General features: G+C 39.6%; 1 protein-coding gene across 6 annotated transcripts in view; it reads right to left on the reverse strand.

Moving 5' to 3' along the window:
* Positions 1-19,483, reverse strand: part of NSD3 (nuclear receptor binding SET domain protein 3) — a 111,475-nt gene that overhangs the window by 37,720 nt on the left and 54,272 nt on the right. For 4 of the 6 annotated variants that reach the window (XM_037055379.1, XM_037055378.1, XM_037055376.1 and 1 more), the window contains exons 6-12: positions 18,271-18,786; positions 16,323-16,449; positions 10,063-10,163; positions 7,965-8,010; positions 4,948-5,078; positions 4,233-4,361; positions 3,500-3,626 (exon numbers count right to left, since the gene is read on the reverse strand). In XM_037055379.1, coding sequence (XP_036911274.1) covers positions 3,500-3,626; positions 4,233-4,361; positions 4,948-5,078; positions 7,965-8,010; positions 10,063-10,163; positions 16,323-16,449; positions 18,271-18,786 — 1,177 coding nt within the window. Of the gene's footprint in view, positions 1-3,499; positions 3,627-4,232; positions 4,362-4,947; positions 5,079-6,592; positions 7,070-7,964; positions 8,011-10,062; positions 10,164-16,322; positions 16,450-18,270; positions 18,787-19,483 lie in introns of those variants that run through there. The other 2 variants (XM_037055381.1, XM_037055382.1) reach the window with 2 other exon arrangements.

Raw genomic sequence — 19,483 nt, forward strand, 5'->3', positions numbered from 1 at the left:
TATGACTGGCTTATTTCACCCAACATAGTATCTTCAAGGTTCATCCACATTGTAGTATATATCAGTATTTATTTCATTTTTTTCAAAAGTGTTACAGAATATTTTTGAACACTTACATTTTTTAAAAATATTTTATTTATTTATCTTTTTAGAGGGGAAGGGAAGGAGAGAGGAAAGAAACATCAATGTATGGTTGCTTCTCGTGCATCCCCTGCAGGGAACTGGCCCCTGCCGGAAACTGGCCTGCAACCCAAGCATGTGCCCTGACTGGTTCGCAGGCCCACGCTCAATCCACTGGGCTACACCAGCCAGGGCTTATTTCATTTTTTTAAGCTGACAATATTCCATTGTTTATTATTCCACGTCTTATTCACCCATTCATCCATTTATGGGCATTTGAGTTGTTTCCACCTTTTGGCCACTGTGAATAGTGCTGTAATAAACATGGGTGTACCAATGCCTGTTTTGAGTCCCTCCTTTCAACTCTTTTGGGTGTACCCAGAAGTGAAATTGCTGCATCACACAGTAATTCTATATTTAACTTTTTGAGGAACTGTCATACTGTTTTCCACAGTATTTATACCATTTCACATTCCCACCAACAGCACACACTGTTTCAATTTCTCCGTAACTTTGTTTTCGTGGTAATAGCCATCCTAATAGCTGTGAAGTGGCTTCTCACTGTAGTTTTGATTTCTATTTGCCTGGTTAGTAGTGAATGATGCTGAACATCTTTTCAGGTGCTTACTGGGCCTTTGTAGATCTTTGGAGAAATGTCTATTCAAGTTCTTTCCCTAATTCTCAATTGGGTTATGTGTTTTTTGTTGAGTTGTAGGAGTTCTTTATATATTTAGGATATTAATTCCTTCTCAGATATGTTATTTGCAAATACTTTCTCCCATTTTTAAAAGAACTTTATCATTTATTTTTAGAGAGAGGGGAAGCATGGGAGAAAGAGGGAGAGAAACATCAATGTGTGGTTGCCTCTCATGAACTCCCTACTGGGGACCTGGCCTGCAACCCAGGCATGTGCCCCAACTGGGAATCAAACCAAGGACTCTGGTTCACAGGCTGACACTCAGTCTGCTGAGTCACACCAGACAGGGCTATTTTCTCCCATTTTGCAGGGTGCTTTTTCACTCAGTTGAAAGTGTCATTTAGTGTACATGGTTTTTAATTTTGATAAAGTCCAATTTCTTTATTTTTTTCTTTTGTTGCCTATACTTTTGATGTCATAGCAGGAAATCACTGCCTAATCCAATGTCATAAAACTTTTCCCATATGTTTTCTTCTAAGAGTTTTATAGTTTTAGCTCTTATGTTTGATCTCTGATCCATTTTGAATTATATTTTGCTTATGGTTGTTAGTTAAGGGCCCAATCTCTTTCTTTGGCATGCGGATGTCCAGTTTTCCCACATTTGCCAAAAAGTCTGTCCTTTCCCTACTGAATGGTCTTTGTACCCTTGTCAAGAAATCATTCAACTATATATATGAAGGTTTATTTCTGGACTCCCTATTCTATTCTAATGGGTTATACATCTGTCTTTATGCCAGCATTACAGTTTTAATTACTGTAGTTTTGTAGGTAAATTTTGAAATAGGGAAGTATGAATCCTCTTTGTTCTATGTGATTGTTTTTAAAGCAAATTTCCCTCTTAAAGCTCTTAAGAGATGTGTATCAAATTAAATTATACCTAACCTTTGTTGGCAGAATTTAGCTGAATTCTAGAGTTAGGACAGAAGCCTCAAAAGAATGTTTTAACAGTGAGCTACACAGTCCTTCCTAACACTAGCTTGATTCAGAGGCTGTAAAAGTAAGTGCTTAACAGGGCTGGACAGGTTACATAAACGACTGGAATGACAGGGCTTCAGAAAGAAGGGATGGCAGGGAATGTGAGGAACCAGGAGTACGTGCCTGACCTGTGTTCACACATTCAAAACCCACTGTGAGGGCCAAATAAAACAATGTGCACCCCGGCTGGTGTAGCTCAGTGGATTGAGCGCAGGCCTTCGAACCAGAGGATCTCGGTTCGATTCCCAGTCAGGGCACATTCCTGGGTTGCAGGCCAGTTCCCAGCAGGGGATGCACAAGAGGCAACCATACATTGATGTTTCTCTCCCTCTCTCTTTCCCCTCCCCTCTAAAGATAAATAAATAAAATCTTAAAAAAAACAAACACCACAATGTGCATGTAATTTGACCCTGAGGCTGCTGCCCATTGGCAAACTGTTCAAAAGTTTTATTGCAGAGTCTAAGTGTGATGAATACAATAATATTTTATATAGGAAAGATGCTATATGTTTAAAAGGTTTTATAGCTTAATTTTTGCACATGTATGTTTGTGAGAATACATGATACATGATCTCCATTCTGCTCAGTCAAGGTGGTGGAAGGCGATGGGAACAGCAGGGGTCCTTGGGGCAAACTGCCTCAGCTGAAATGCCAGTTTCATCCCATGCTGGTTGTGTGTCTCTGGGCAAGGCACTAAACTAAACTCTCTGACCGCAGTTTCACCCTCAAAGAAATGAAAGTAATACTAGCACTGACCTCATTTATGTTATGAGGATAAAATATGACAATAAGATAAAATGCTTAGTACTAACAGCACCTGGCCTGTATTAAGTGTTCAGAAAAAAAACACATTCTAATGGAATTTAGCATATGTAAATGATTCTAGGAAATATGCAATCAAATAAAAAGGATAAAATATCGAGACTCCAAATAAAAAATAGTAGGAAAATAAAGTGCCATGGATAAGATCAGCATATCATAAATACTTGATATCCAGTTCCTTCAGCCAAAAACAAAAAAAACATACAAACGTGCTTCCTGGAAACACCACCAGGCCATGTGAGTTGACTTTTCACTCGCCTTGTTACAGAGTCAACAACTCTACTTCCCACTTTCCATGACTTTAACTAGAATCTTGGCTACCCAGATAAGAAGTATAAACTTGCATGTTTCTTTCTCTATAAATTATTTTGATAGATGGTTGTCTGTATTTGGTGTGGGGGGGAGGAGAATTAGAAATAAATGGAGAATCCAAAACTTGCATGTTTTAAAAACCATTTCCCGTAACTCTTATCTTTCCACTAAAAATACTATCACCATAGTTATAATTTGCAATTAATACTTATGCCAGTCTACTAAAGTCAAGGTACTTTAAACCAATGTTATCAAGTGTAAGAATCTCAAACCCATTTGAAAAATAATTCACTCTAAATACTTTGTGTAGCTCATTAGATCAAATACAAATACATCTTGATGACTTAATAGATTTTATCAATAAGGCACTGGTAGAGGGAAATTTGACAATAATATTGCTAACTACTCTTTGATTTTAAGAAGCTTAAACAGTAAATGGCCTTAATTTTTTGAAATACCCTTGGGAGAAAAGAGCTACGTAACAGTGGTAAGAAAATTAGATGTCAGGAGGGATGCTGGCATTGTGCACGGCCCCCATCCATCTCTTCAAACCTACCGAAGCCCGTCAGCTTACCGGTTCTACATTCCGTGCAGACGAACTTCCCATCGGGGAGCGATGGGGACCCCAGGCACTCCAGGTGGAAGTATTTGTAGCACTCTCCCTCACAAGGAACCAGGGAGTCAGCAGGGCTTTCACAGATCTGCAATACAGCAAACAGCGGTGCATCTCAGATGTTAGCAGGCGTTAGCATCACCTGGAAGGTCTGTCCCCTATAGTTTCTGACACAGTGGGGGCAGGGAGGGGCAAGGACAAGAATCTGCATTTACAACAAGTACCTGGACAACGCTGATGCTACTGGTCCTGGGCCCTCACTGTGAGAACCACTGAACTAGGTGACTATTTCCACATCGAGATGGTACAAAGTCTGAAAGTCATACTTAATTTTGTATGATTCCTTCTTTGGAATCTAGGTACTTCAACTTTTCTTCACACGGCAAAGCAGTATTTTTCAGAAAGGGGAAATATACATTAAAAATTAATACCAACTTAATTACAAGAAAATGTTCTGAAGCAGTCACCTGCCACTGACTTCCATTTCGTGACAGTGAAGACTGACACCTGCACGTGAGTGGTAAGTGCTCCAAGCTGAGAAGGGAAAGGGAGCCGGAAATGGCTTTTAGATCTGTAGCTTTAAAGAGATGCCATAATTTAGAAAGATGCTGCCCTCTCCAATGGGAGGTAAGTAATATTGTTGGCCGATTGTGACAGCAATTATCTCAAGCTACAGGACAAGTCACTCGCCCACCTGACACACAGTGTCCTTCTTACTCGTCCCAAAGCCTCTTCTTGACAAACTTGAGTCCACGGACTGCACATCAGAAGCGTCCACATCGGCAGCAGCTGAAGGGCTATCTACTTGCTTTCCAAAGCCTACCTACATGAAAAACACAGCACAGCTTTCAGAAAAAACAAACTTTCCTCAAAGACGTGCCCTTGCCAGGTAGCTCAGTTGGTTAGAGCAACATGCCAATACACCAGGTGGCAGTTCAATCCCTGGTCGGGGCACATACAAGAATGAACCAATGAATGCATAAATAAGTGGAACAATGCATCGATGTTTTTCTCTAACTCAAGAAATAAAAACAATTTTAAAAAAGATTTAAAAAACCATTTCCGCAAAGTTAGGTGCTATGAAAATCCTAGGAAGAGTTGCTCAAATTAATCTTGATACTACCTCTTCTTCCTTCCTTCCTAAAATATCTGGATACCATGTCTGGTGTTTTCAGAGAAACCCGAGTTAAAATTAAAAAACAAAACAAAAACAAACGATACTTCCGTTATGTAAGAGATCAGCAAAATTAAGAAACTCATCATTACAAAATAACCAAAATGGCTTCTTTACTATGAATATTTAAAAATCCCCCGTCTTCCCCAAATAAGTTGGGTAAAGCAATATGTATATTAATTGGCTTTGCAAAGCAAAAACAGAGCGCTGTGCTCAGACCCTTGGACATATTTACCTGCACGTCACTCAGGCCTCTAGAATCGGAGTCGGATGTATCTCTGTATGCTGAACTAGTCATTTCTACATCAGTGGAGGCGCGACTCCTTTTCTTTAGAGGTTTACAGGAATCTGAAATCTCGCTGGCACCTTAATACAATACACCGAAATTAATCCTAAAATAGTACTTAAAGTTTGTTTTCTTAATTTTTTTGTGGGGGAATATTTCCTTTCCCCAAACTCATCTGTAGTGTGAAAAAGCACAGCTTTCACTGTAACACTGAAGTCACAAGTCAAAACTTCATGAGCTTCTGACTCTTTGGATGGTGATTTAATTTACAACCGCTCTATTACAACATTTAATTCAGTGCTTCTGCTCTACAGCTCTTTTCAGTCAACAGAGCCCAAGTTCCAACCTAAAAACCAATTCTATCAAAACTGCAGGACAGCTGACTTATTTGGAGCAATCCAAAGAACCATTCAATTTGGAGGGGGAAGACATAAAACCCAACACACTGTGCAGCTTACAAATATGGTCGCAGAGACATCTCCATCTTGTTTTTATTAGGGATGTGACAAATCTTTGATTTGTATTCGATTCGTACACGGATAGTGCCATTTTCTCCCGAATTTTGCAATTTAGTTGAGCATTGCCCCCCAGTAAATTTTGGATGTTCAGGATTGTTCATCTGAGACCTCCTTGGTGAAGTGTCGTTTATTGTGACCAGTATCAAGTGCTGCGGCACATGTGCACATGTCATGCCATCTAGGAGGCACACTGCTGAGGGCTGTAAACAGACAATCAATGTTCAGGTGCAGCCCAATCACGAAGAGCCGGATGAGAGGCCTCTATGTGGAATTTGTGCGGGAAGAAATAAATATGAAAAACAAAAAGAGAAGGCAGAGAATAGTGTGGAATTTTTTTTAAAACTGTGTGTAATACAAATCCAGCCAAAACAATAGTGCAAAAAGTTACAAAGCAACAATCTCTTGGGCTAATGCAGTATAGGCTATACAGAAACAGCCACGATGAAATGTGCAGATCAGGCACGGTGAATACCAAGGAACCAAGGAGGCGATTAATATTTCAACCCACAGTTTGTGTTTTGGATTTTTCCCCCAAAATTTCCATACAACAAACAGACATCTAGATCAGCCCGGCAAGCTATGGTGGAAGTACACAGTCCAGAAGAGACCACGGAGAAACAAGTCTCCATGAAGATCCGCAACAGGCTGAGTGAGAGCAGCACTTGGTATATAGCCATGTTCTGTGGTGGAGGATGTGGGTCTCTTTAGACTGCTCAGATTACTGGAACCTCGTTATCACATCCCAGTCTACAAGTTTTGCACTGAATGTTTCCTGACATCTATAAATGAGGGTGCCTGCCCATGTCAATGCTGATAAAAACACAAGACACAAATCTATCTCCTTCATTGCTGGTGTATGAACCCAGAACACCACCACAAAGTATTTCCTTGGCCTAAAAGATCACTGGATTAACAAGGAGTTTTAACAGAGGAACAGGAGTGCTGTACTGAGAGGCTTTCGAAGGGAAACACAGGTACCGCCATTTCCGATGAGTTTCTGAAAATGCTAGAAAAACAACAGACTGCCCAAGATAGCTGCCATGCTGTTCTCCATGATAACGGCACTAACAAAAAAATAATAATAATAAGAGCTTTTAATGATTGTAACGTATACAGTTTGGGCTGTTTGGCAAAACCCTGCCGATGTACATTAGTGATGATGCTTTATTTAAAAACAAGAAACAAAAACAGTCCATGTTGAAATTGATCAGTGTAAGTTAAACTGTGGTTTTTAGGCTGGGCCCATGATTTAAGCTGTACCTATCCAGCTCAGACCAAAAAAAAAAAAATCATTTGAATGTTAAAGCAATTGTTCAGTCTTGAAGAAGAAAACAGGCAGGAAAATGCCAATAATGGTGATTGGCAAAATCAAAATTGGGAACAAAGAAACTGTTTATCGAGCCGCCGACAAAGAAATCTTGCATGGAGACTACAAGTCTGGAGTTTCTGGGATGAAATTGTACAGGAATCTCAGTCCACAGTTTCCTCAATCGCTGCGGAGACGGAGCTGTCACTGAATCTGACAGAGCCCTGCACTCCCCGGTCCGCCGACCCTGTGGAATGGTGGAAACACAACGCAATCAGGCCTCCTAATCTCGCAGCGATCGCGATGTCTTTTCTTGGAGCTCCGCCAAGCAGTGTTCCCTCCGAGAGGCTGTTCAGTTCTGCTGAGGATCTCCACGGAGACCATCGCTGCAGACTTCTCCCCGAGAATGCAGAGAGGCTGGTGTTTTTTATTTTATTTTTTTAATAATGCAATTTGCCCAAAGTAAACTACAGGCATAAATACAGTCTGAACGATCTCACCAAAAACGCACGAATCATGCTACGGAGTTTGTACTGTAGTCAAATTGCACACAGAAAATACAGATAGAAGTTTAAGATTTCTTAAACTTTGTGCATATCTCAAATAGATTTGCAAAAGGTCATCTAATAATGGCCATAAATATGCTATGAATCATTTTAATTTACAAAAGGATTTTACAGCACTGTAAAAATAAGCGTGGCAAGATTTTTTTCAATCAAGTTGTCTTGTCTGATTTGTCATAGTCCATGTTTGACAAACATTTAGTAGCTACTATTCGGTATTCAGTCGAATACCAAAAAAAGTGGATTCGTCACATCCCTAGTTTATAAACCAGTGAAACCCCAGAACCATATGGAGAAAAGTTGGAAACAGTATCAAGTCTACGTGGTGTTCTCCAATTTACATAAAACGAGTAAGACTTTTCACATGGAGGTGCAGAATATTATCACCTCTGAGAGTCACACACGTGTACACACACACACACACACACACACGCCAGGGAATACTTCAGTTTCACACAAATCATTGACTGAAGAGCAACAACAATGATTTACAGAGACAAACAAAAAAACATGAAGTACAAATAATTCTTTAAAATTGGTTTTAATCAGGAAATGCAAAGCAACATTGTAACAACTCACCTTTCTGTAGTCCAGTCTTCACTGTAGCCTGAGGAACCGCTTCAACCTGTTTGGACAGAGAAATACAGCATTAACGAGAAACTTTTCTCACTTTTAATTAAGGAAATAGTATTTCCATCAATCTAAGTAATGAATGATAAATGTATCTGAAATCTGAACTCAGTCCCATCTGGCAGGTAAACTTCTCTGTCTGAAGGTCAGGGAGGGTTGAAATCTTAGCTGCGTGTGCTGAAGCGAGTGACAACACACAGCCAAATGCTCTCTAGCAAAGCCTTTTCCCCCATTCCCTTGGCAGAAGAAGAGAACGAGAACACTTTCCTCAGTGTCTGGGAGGCCGGAGAGGGGTTGTTTCTGCAACCAGCCCAATGCTGCTACAAACCCCTCCCGCCCCAAAGACGTTAGGATAAATTTTTACTTACTATGATACTCAGGTTAATGTAACTCACGCCACTTTAAGACCCTTCCGCGCCTGCACTCACAGCTAAGTTGCTGGGAATCGGGACCCTCTCTGTAGAGAGTGCCACAGGGCTCCATACAGCTGGAAGCTCAATACTTTTGCTGCTAATACAAACTTAGTAAGTTTGTGATATTGCAAAAGCACTTTCTTGAATGTCTTATGAACAGTGTCTTGATCCTACATTAGGAGAGCGAGATCAGAAGTTATTCTGCCAATGTATATGTAAAACACGTGTAATTTAAGGACGGAACCATTGGAATTGAAGAAGGGATGCTGTTTGGAGGAGTTCCTGTTTAAGCTATGAATTGAATTTTGTTTCTTTAAGATGTGGTGAAATATGCGTGTTGAAACACATTTTGTAAATATTTAAGGATTGTTCTAAACTTTAAAAATTTTTTTATTTTTTTACAGCAGGTTAAAAAACATACAACAGAAGCACTTTTATAAGATACAGTTAGTAATACAAATATAAAATCTTGTACACAATCACTGGTATTGTTCTACTACTAACTATAACATAGTGGCATTAACAGTTAGTCCCATTTTATACTCATTCTGCTTATTAATTTTAAACGGACTGGTCACAGACTGAATTTGGGAACCAGCTGGCAAAATCACAACTTCATTTCGGTAATGAATACTGTAGGTTTGCAAGAGCTTAGGAAGACTTTTTGGAATATAATTTCCTAAGTATTAAACTTAATTATGATAAATGAGTGACAGATTAGTATATTATTGAAATTTTAGTTAAATATTTCTGGGAAAACTGTTTTACATGCTTGATGATACCATAGAGCGCCCACAAAGTCACCATTTAAGTTTGTAAGTTTAAAATTTGAAAGAAATAAGTAGAAAAGTTCACACTCTTCTACATTAAGTGCTTTGAAAACTATAAAGCTTATTGGAACTAGTAACGCCCAGGATTCCTTTTGTTTAATAGTGGCAGTCCGGGCTGTTAAAATGGGTATTCTCTCAGTTTAAAAAATAAAAAAAAATTCTGTTGAGTTTAATTAAAGGGAGTATGGTTTCCAGAAGGTAATTTAATATATCACTACATTGATTACACTGATTTAAAACCCTTCTGTCAAAATGCCCCTCCTTCTGTTTCCTCCCTTGAGTTTACTTGATAGCCCACTGGGAAAATAACATTCCAAAAAATCTGTGATACCAACAGAAAACCCAGATCATCAACGACCATCTGCTTCTTAAATATAGTTCTTGTAGTTAATTTGATTTTGCTTAAAAAATAAAAACAATACATACTAGCAACTTAAATAAAAAATCAAAAAGTTTTTTTAAAGGGAACTCACTGATGGGTCCAAATAAAAATCATGAAAACATGAAATCACTTTGCTCAAAATGGAAATTTCAAAATAAATGTGAGGAACCCTCTAAGAGACTTGCACCACTGGCTTCCTGCCTCCGGAAGCCCGACCGTTTCTGTGACAGTGCCTGAAGCAGAATCCCAGGGGCGGCTGCGTTAGTTAGGGCGGTGCCTTCACCAGGACAGAAGCACAGTGTGGGGGGTGGTCCAGAAAGGAAACTCGACGTGGGGAAAGTTTTTCTTTCTTTTCAGATACCAGTATGAGCCACAACATTTACAAATACAATGTTTTAACTCTCTACATGTAGGAAGCCAACCTGCTCCTTTTTGATCTTCTTCTTTGGCACAACTTCAGTGGATTTCTCTGATTCAGAACGAGTTCTAATTGATCTTCTCTGCTGCTTCTTTTCTACTGAGCCTAAGAGATGATTTAAACCAACAAGTAAATTAAAACTCATTGAGGATGGCTTGACATTTATGCAGTTAAGCGTTGACCAAATCCCGTTTTTCTGATCCATTATTTTTGGTCTTTTAATTATAAATTACAAAAAAGCTAACACTTGGGAGCACGTAAAAATTTTTATAAGATCAAACAGTAGAGGCTGACAGGCTGAGATTGGGATTAATGAAAGACCCTAAAATTATACAAATGAAGAAGGACTAGACTTTTTAAAATTATAAAGTTGCAGCCCTGGCTGGCGTGGCTCAGTGGATTGAGCACGGGCCTGCGAACCACACAATCGCGGTTCGATTCCCAGTCAGGGCACATGCCTGGGTTGCAGGCCAGTTCCCAGCAGGGGACTCACGAGAGGCAACCATACATTGATATTTCTCTCCTTCTCTCCTTCCCTTCCCCTCTAAAAGATAAATAAAATTATAAAGTTGCAGAGACATAGTTTAGTCTTCTTGAAAGCAGATAAAAATATTTATGTAACTATAATTGAAGGAATGAAGGTACTGAGGGGATGGATGTAAATGACTATTTTCTCAGATGACATTAGGAATTACTGGCTCAAAATTCAATCAGTACTGCAGTATTTTGCATTATAACAAATGAATAAATTACAAATGAATAAATTACAATATTTATATTGCCATATAAAATGTGTACCCACATTTCTGGCCCGAACTTTCATTTTAGTTTTTTAATTAAATTTATTTGTTTATATTTAAATACTCACTTTTTGTATGATAAAGAAATTTTAGCATTTATTTTTGAACATATTATGGTACAGGAAATTTTAGGTAAAAAACCCCACTAGAAGAGATACAAGGTATTTCGGGTACTACCTCTGTATAATGCACACCCTTATTTCCCCTCAAAATTTTGAGCAAAAACGTGAGTATTATACATGGCAAAATATGGCAATTCTGTATGTAAAATGAGTGCTTGGTGCACTTAGACAAGTTTTGCTACTGTTTTATTTATTAACAACAAAAGTAGAAAAAGCAGGAAATGCACAAAAAGGCTGACTGACCCAAACAAAATTACTAATGTGACTGCTGAGGGACTTGTTAAAACTTAGAAATAACTGGTCATGCCCTGGCCTGGTGGCTCGGTCGGTTAGAACATCATCCCAATAGGCCAAGGTCGCAGGTTCAATCTCCAGTCAGGGCACACACAAGAAGCAACCAGTGAGTGCAAAAATGAGTGGAACAAATCTCTCTTTCTCTCTTAAAGTCAATTTAAAAAAAAGAATTAGTCTTGGAAAACTAGTTGAAACAAATTATCAAGTGCTTTCACATTAAATAGAAAAACAAGAAACTATTAAGATTTTTAAAAAGTAAAATGCTTTGAAAGTTAACAGAAGAAAGCTCACATTTTGGAAAGGATAAAACAGACTGAAGACCACAACTGGAAAGAACACTAAGTCAGGAATGACTTCACTCTGTGACCCCGAGAAGGAATGACCCCTTCAGTGCAGCTGTTCTCTACCCTTTCAGTGCTGGGACCACCTAGATGGTCCTTCCTAGGTAATAATCATCTTCCACTTACCACAGGAGAAAGCTAAGACCTCCTATAAAATCAGGCCCAAGCTACTTTAGTAAAGCCTTCGGATCACCTGTATATTTATTATTTGGTGTCATTGTTCCTGTTAATGTGTAAATGGATTCCCTCAACTTAGTTCAAGGTGAAAACAGAAGGACTCTGCTATCTTTATTCTGAGGGAGGAGGAACTGTGATAATAATACACTGCTTCTAGCAGAGAAACCACAAAGGGAGTTGCTCGCTCCTTTCTTCACTCTCACTCGTCTCCTCCCATTGATGAGAATGTTTACCAAAACAACAGATTTTTTACCCTCACAGACACCTGTGTATTCCACAAATCCATTCTTTAGTACAATCATCAATATTCAAGGACCTACCAGGGAAGAAGAAAATGAAAACAGAAATGCTTAAAACAAATAAAAGCTCTTTACTTGTTTTAAGAATCAAAACATAATTGTTTCATCAAGTACAGGTATCTGATGTACATACTCTCCTAGAGAAGATAATGCAACATGACTTCTTAAAATTATTCTGAAAGCTGCCCACAGAACACATACCCACCAAAAGGTATCATGTTTGCCTTTTAAGAGAGAGGAGGTAAGCAGCTGTGGATTTGGAAAAGTACTTAGAACTCTAGTATAAATGCGAATACAATTCTGCAAACCACGGAAATGTGGCAGCACCACACACTTTCTGTGTCCCCTAAGTTTACTAGGAAAAGGCTCAAGAACACTCCCTGTGTAGTTTCCACCACCAGGTGAGATGATGATGTAATTAATTTCTGAAGAAAGATCAAATCTCTTCTGACTTTCAACTACAGGCATACCTTGGAGGTATTGTGGGTTCAGTTCCAGAGCACTGCAATAAAGTGAGTTGTAATCTTTTTGCTGGTGGAGGGTCTTGCCTTCAATTTGAAAAAAACACATATATGCCCTGGCTGGTGTAGCTCAGTGGATTGAGCGAGGGCCTGCAAACCACACGATCGCGGTTCGATTCCCAGTCAGGGCACATGCCTGGGTTGCAGGCCAGTTCCCAGCAGGGGACTCACGAGAGGCAACCATACATTGATAATTCTTTCCTTCTCTCCTTCCCTTCCCCTCTAAAGATAAATAAATAAAAATTATTTAAAAAAAGAAAGAAAAAAACACATATGTGAAGCACAATAAAGTGAAACACAATAAAACGAGGTATGCCTGTACTGAAGTTATTTTCACAAGAAATAAAATGGTCATTTAAAACAACAAAATATGATTATCAACCATAGCTGGTAATCAAATTTAAACCAAGGTCAAAACTTTAGAACACATCCCTATATTAAGGTCCCAACCTTAATTTACAATCTAATTATATGTGCTTGCCTAAGGAAAAAACTGGGCTTTTTCCAGATACAAAGAATGATAACATTTCACTTAAAAAAAAAGTAAAGAGAAAAAGTCCATAGCAGAACTTAAAACTTACAACAAAAAGACTACATGAAAATAAAATGTTCAGTAGCTGAGAAGAAGGAAAAGAAACCCAGCTCCATTAAAAATAAAAGTATACCCCAGCAGGTATGGCTCAGTGGATTGAGTGCTGGGCCTGCAAACGAAAGGGTCGCTGGTTCGATTCCCAGTCAGGGCACCTGCGTGGCTTGTGAGCCAGGTCCCCAGTAGGGAGTGTGCAAGAGGCAACCACACATTGATGTTTCTCTCCCTCTCTTCCTCACTCCCTTCCCCTCTCTTTAAAAATAAATAAAATAAAATCTTTTACAAAGTATAATATTTAATATCAGTCTAATATTGTATGGAGAATTCACTTTCTCCCTAGTTAGGAGAATACAGGTATTTAAATAATGACCCTCCTAGTTTAGGTATCACATTTAAATTCAGATAAATTACCAATAGTTTAGTATAAAGAAAAATAACAAAACTGATTATGGAGAGCTAAGGCCAAAAGATTCTTTTCTTTTTTCTCCAAAAAAGATTCTTTAATATTCAAAGAAATAAATGAACATTTTCAATTAATGCAAAATCTGAGCCCGTATATCCATTCCTTCAACATTACAATTTCCTTTTTTTAGTACAGTATTTTGAAATGATATGTAGTAGGCAGTTAGGCATGATAAGAGCAAGGATTATAGGCCAGGTCTGGAAAGCCCTGGGTGCCTAGCAACAAGCAAAACTGGGGGGAAAAAGTTTTGTGGGTGGGTCCCCACGGTGACCTTTCTTCCTCTAGCATATCGCTGGTCATGTGGTTTAGACCCCCTGACCTTTCATGTTGCTGCTCATGCAGTTCAGATCCTCCAATGACCCTCCCCTACCATGTCGCAAGTCATGAGGCAGACTTCCTAAGAAAAGTAACAAGGAGGCTGGAGAATGACCTCATTAAGACTCCCATGCAAGCCCTGGCTCGACCACTCTCTTGAGTATTAAGCCCTCAGGACTGTGAGGTTCTGGCCCGCATCAAAGGATCTTGGAGGCAGAGCTCTGGGTCTGCTGACCAGAGTCAGAGTTTTAGTCGGACTAGAGATATGGCCTCAGTTGTGTCTCAGCAGCAGGCCTAGAAAAGCAGCAAAACCAGAGACAGGGGGATGCTGTGGCTGTATCAGGACCAGGCACGACGACTAATGGCCCCCTGTCCAGGTACAGACCATCAGTGGAGACCACACCTCTGAAAGGACACACCTGGAAGGCGGAAGGATATTCTATTGAGATCCTCCTCCGGGGCCTCCCCTGAGATCCCTGCCTTGAGTGGGTAAAAACCCTCAGGACAGAGGACCCGGCTCAGGCTCTTTCTCTCTGGAGCACACCCTAGCCTTTCCCATCCTCACTTCCCCCCAGGGCCTGGGCTCACTCACCCACACACCCAGCACTCACCCAGCCTCACCTTGCTTGCACTCTCTCCAGCTCTCTTTTTCTCTTCTCTGAAGCAGGCCCATACCTTCCCCTCTGGCCTTCCCCCAGGTGAGTTCTTTCCCCCCTTTCCCCCCTAAACTCCAAGGGCTCTTCTTTTGCCTCTCAAACTCAATTCCTAAGTCCATGCAGCCCAGTGGACTCACCTTTTTCTATCTCTGTGGCTTTCTTCTTCTTTTTTTAAAGATTTTATTTATTTATTTGTAGAGAGGGGAAGGGAAGGAGAACAAGAGGGGGAAAAACAGCAATGTGCCATTGCCTCCTGTGTGCCCCCTACTGGGGACCTGGCAGGCAACCAAGGTATGTGCCCTAGACTGGGAATTGAACTGGCAACCCTTGAGTTCACAAGCCAGCACTCAATCCACTGAGCCACAGCAACCACGGGCCTATCTCTGTGACTTGGAAAATAAACTTTCTCTTATAATTTGAGTTCCTTGACTCTGAATTCTGTCTTTGCCAAACTCAAGTAGCAAGGCTGCTGAACCTGAGGTCTGGTAACATTCTGGTATTATTTTGCTTTTAGATACAAGCTGCAAGCCTGGTTCCAACTTTTGCTGCCCCTTCCTTCCTCTAATATGGCTTTCTATCCCAACTCAATTTGGGATAAAGGCATGTTGTTTAATACGCTCGGTCCAATATATGCCCATCTCTGCTGCCGCCACCTCTACCTGTCCAACAGCCCCCATCCCAATTTTTTTTTGTTTGTTTTAAAGGCAGCTAGCCCCAGGTCTTTCTTGAACAATGATTGTTTTTCTTTAGGTTTTATAATAAGAGTCTTACTAAAAATTTCCCTTACAAAAAATATTTACCCCTTAGTGCCACTAAATCACAGGGTTGCCTGAGTTACTAATGTTTGAGATTACTACCTCAGGTCTTAAGACTTTAACCCTTCTAGAAAACTATTTGGTCACTTCTTAGATTCCAGAAACGTTTTTAAAGAACAAAGTATAAAACAAACTTCTTTCTCCTAACGTAAGACTCCAAATGGCCACCCTACTTTGACATCTAAGTCCTTACTTGGTGGCTGCACGAAGCAGCAGTGCTGTCGTCACGGAAGGGAAAGCCGCCAGACACTGAGTTCAACTACACCATCCTCGGTAAGTCAGTCTCTTAATAAAATTTACTTGGACTATTCCAACAAAAGCACAATCTTATTGAATATAGACATTTTCCCCATAAACAAAAATCATATAGCTTGATTTTCAATTCATGGTATCTGCTTATCAGAGAACAGATTATTATAGGAGGGTTAGGCATTGGGCACACAGCTACTAACATCTACAACATCTAAGAAAAAAAAAGAACACGGACATCTGCCAATTTGTTTCCAATAGGGGGTAAAGGAAGAAATAGTAAGGATGTGTTATCTATCAGGGCTGGAAAGTAAAGCTGTTATTACAATGCAGAGAGAGATCATCAAATGGCTGTTTACTCAGACAGGTGTAGATTTATAACTATACTCGCTTAATTATGAAACCCTCTATTATTTAAATTCCTGTAGGAAAAATAAAGGGTACTATAAACTCTCTAGCCCCTAAACCATTCTTTTTTATTGAGTAACTGCTTTAATAGTTTCATTTTAAAAACATAATTACATTTTGATAACTAAAAGCTTCTTAGGAACATAGCTACCACCTCGTAGCACAGCAGTTCTACGCCCTCCAAATGGATCAGTACACTCTTCATTTACACTGACCTGCAGAACCAGATGTCGCTTCAGGAGATGATACATTCTGAGTTGCCTTTTCATTTCTCTGGTTTGGTGTAGAAATTATAAGTCTGTCTTGTCCCCTGACACTTATTTCCGTTTTGTTACCAATTCCCTTCAAAACAAGGCAAATAAAAAATAGGTGTTATTGGTTTGTAAAGATAACTTAAGATTATTTTATATGGCCTTGATTGCAGCTAATTATCTTAGCCAATACCAGAACAATTTTATTAAGTCATCAGGATGTTTTCCAAAATGTACAATGAGGTTATATGAAAAAAATCTATTTGTGTAAGTCCAGATGATGCATATCACTAAAAAATGCACACATATCCCATGATTTTCTGTCAAAAACAAACTATTTTCTGGTCTAAATAGTCTCCCCTTACTCATGTCACAGTAAGAGAAGTCTAGTCACTTTCATTTGCTTAAGCACCTACTACACAGACAAAAATGTCCACACACCTTGAAAGACAAGAATATCCATAGGTACAGAAATATACCATCCACAGTGACCCCAATGTGCACCCAATGAGCGACGTGGAACAGACGTTAGATATTTTTAACACAATGAATAAAGGAGTAATTTATAAATGTTTATGTATTTTTTAAGCCTTCATTTATAAAAGGTCAGTTTTAGCTCCAATTTCATACACATAGCACTCTTTGGATGGGGTTGAAAAGTTTGATTTGTGCATCTAAAAGCAGATAAAAGCTAACTCCAAGAATGGAGCCCCTCTACCCTCAAAAAAGATGCAGAGTATTCGTTTGCCATTCAAAGCTATCAGCAGAACCAAATGGGAACTGGAACTTCAGTTTTTCAAGTAGCTTAGCCTTAATGAAGTCAGCTGAACCAACAGGCAGAAACAGGTTAACAGAGGACCCTTACACCTCTCTCTAGGAAAATTTATCACTAATAAAGCATGCCTATACTTAATTATGTTAATGTGCCCATGACAATGTTAGCAAATACAGAATTCTTTAAAAGTACACATCCGGCCCTGGCTGGTGTAGCTCAGTGGATTGAGCACGGGCCTGCAAACTAAGGGATCGCGGTTCGATTCCCAGTCAGGGCACATGCCTGGGTTGCAGGCCACTTCCCAGCAGGGGACACATGAGAAGCAACCATACATTGATATCTCTCTCCTTCTCTTCCCCTCTAAAGATAAATGAATAAAATCCTTGAAAAAAAAGTACACATCCATACAGTGCCACTAAACTGAGTTCATAGGCCGACAACTGTGGTATTGGTGGGGCACAGTGAAGAGGTCTCTGGAGTAAGCATCACAAATCTTATGAAAGAGTTTTAAAATCTTTAAACTAAAGTATTTTTAAGCGCCCTTAAACAGAGGTTCAGGGATGACTGATGGAGACATCAGAAGAAGCTCTTTCCGCCCCATACCTAAGCTACCACCACAGTTAACTGTTGAAGAACTAACACAGTTCTGGTATTTCTCTAAAAGACATTAGCTATCCCGAGCCAGCATGAACTTAACAAAACTGCTGGTGCAACCAAACAGATCAGTAGGTACAATTATTACACTGGTTATTTCAGATAACTGACAAAAAAGATTTAATAAGAAGCACAGTTTTCAACTAAGAAAAAGTAACTATACAAACTCGAAACAGGCAAAGTGCCCAGTTTTTTTCCACAACTTTAGGGCATTAGGCTCAATTTTGGCTGCACCACTCAAGACTAATCAAGTACAGATGGGGATATTACAAAAGAGGGGGGAAAAGAAGAAGAAAAACATAACCTTTTGCCTATGTCTTTTTTCGCCCCATCTTAAACAGAGTAAACTGGCTGTACATTTCAAATGCAGTGGATTAAATAGGTATTTAAATAATGATCTTGTACTGTGTATTTTTAGATGCTGAGGTTAACTACTCATTAAATATTATTGCCTTCCAAAAACTATTTAAAGAAAAGAGGTACCTTCGTTGAATAAACAAATTGATCGATAAATTTCCCATCTCCTGTAGCATTCTGAAGAGCAAACACTTGTTCTATTTTCACAACTGGAGACATGTTACACTTCTGCAAATCCAAGCTCCCTCTGTGCATTGTAATGGAAGCTGGTAAAGACTTCCTCGCTGCTGCTGTTTTCCAGGCTATTTTAACAGGAGGTGGCTCTTCCTCTTCCACACTCGTGTGCCGCCTCTGGCTCTGTCTCCGAATCTCAGTACTTGAAAGTGAGGAGGCCACCTCACTCGCATTGGTCTGTTCTGGCTGAGTATTCAGCAATGATCTTGGTCTCCGTGTTTTTTTAACTTCAGCTTTGGAGGCAACATTCTTTTTTGCTTGCGGCAAAGCCTCCTCAGGCTGTTTATCAATATAGATAAAAGTATACTGTTCTATTCTTTCCTCCCGGGTCATTTTCAATGCTTTCTCTGCATGGGCAATGCCAATATCCCACTGAGCGCGTTCTCTCTGTGGTCGGGGTTTCCGAATCTTTTAAAAGAGATGTAGGCATTATCAGAACATTTTAATCTAACAAACACATTTAAACCAAAAGGTACTTCCCACATAAGCCTGTCATCTTTCTAGATACACATAAATATCTTCAGGTTCTTTAGTCAAATCAATGAAATTGATTTGACTGATTTCTAACCTCATTACCTGGATAAATTGTTTTTACTACCAGATAGCTTGTAGGTTTACTCTCTTTAATATACCCTCCTTTGTTGACTACTCTGTTGGACATGTACCATCATATTCATGAAAAAGTTAGCAGTAATGACAAAGAGAAGAAAGATTATAGAAATGATAAATGTCAGTGGCCGATAAAACACTGACATTAAGAATGTTAGCCCTAGCCCTGGCTGGGTGGCTCAGTTGGTTGGAGCATCGTTCCATACACCAAGAGGTTGTAGGTTCAATCCTCAGTCAGGGCACATACCTAGGATGCAGGTTCGATCCCTGGTCAGGGCACGTACTAGAGACAACTGATCAAATGCTTGTTTTTCCCTCTTCCTCTCTCTCTCTCTCTCTCAAATCAATAAATATATCCCAGGGTGAGGATTAAAAGAGGAAGAAAACAACGGTACCCTAAAGCTCCAGGTGCTACAGAGATCACAACAAAGCGACCCGGCAAGCTGCACTGCTGGTTTGCACCATAATGCAAATGGGCAGGAAGAAGAGAAAGGAA

The sequence above is a fragment of the Sturnira hondurensis genome, unplaced genomic scaffold (assembly GCF_014824575.4).
Source record: "Sturnira hondurensis isolate 20B ecotype Veracruz unplaced genomic scaffold, ASM1482457v3 Scaffold0008640, whole genome shotgun sequence".
NCBI lineage: Eukaryota > Metazoa > Chordata > Mammalia > Chiroptera > Phyllostomidae > Sturnira > Sturnira hondurensis.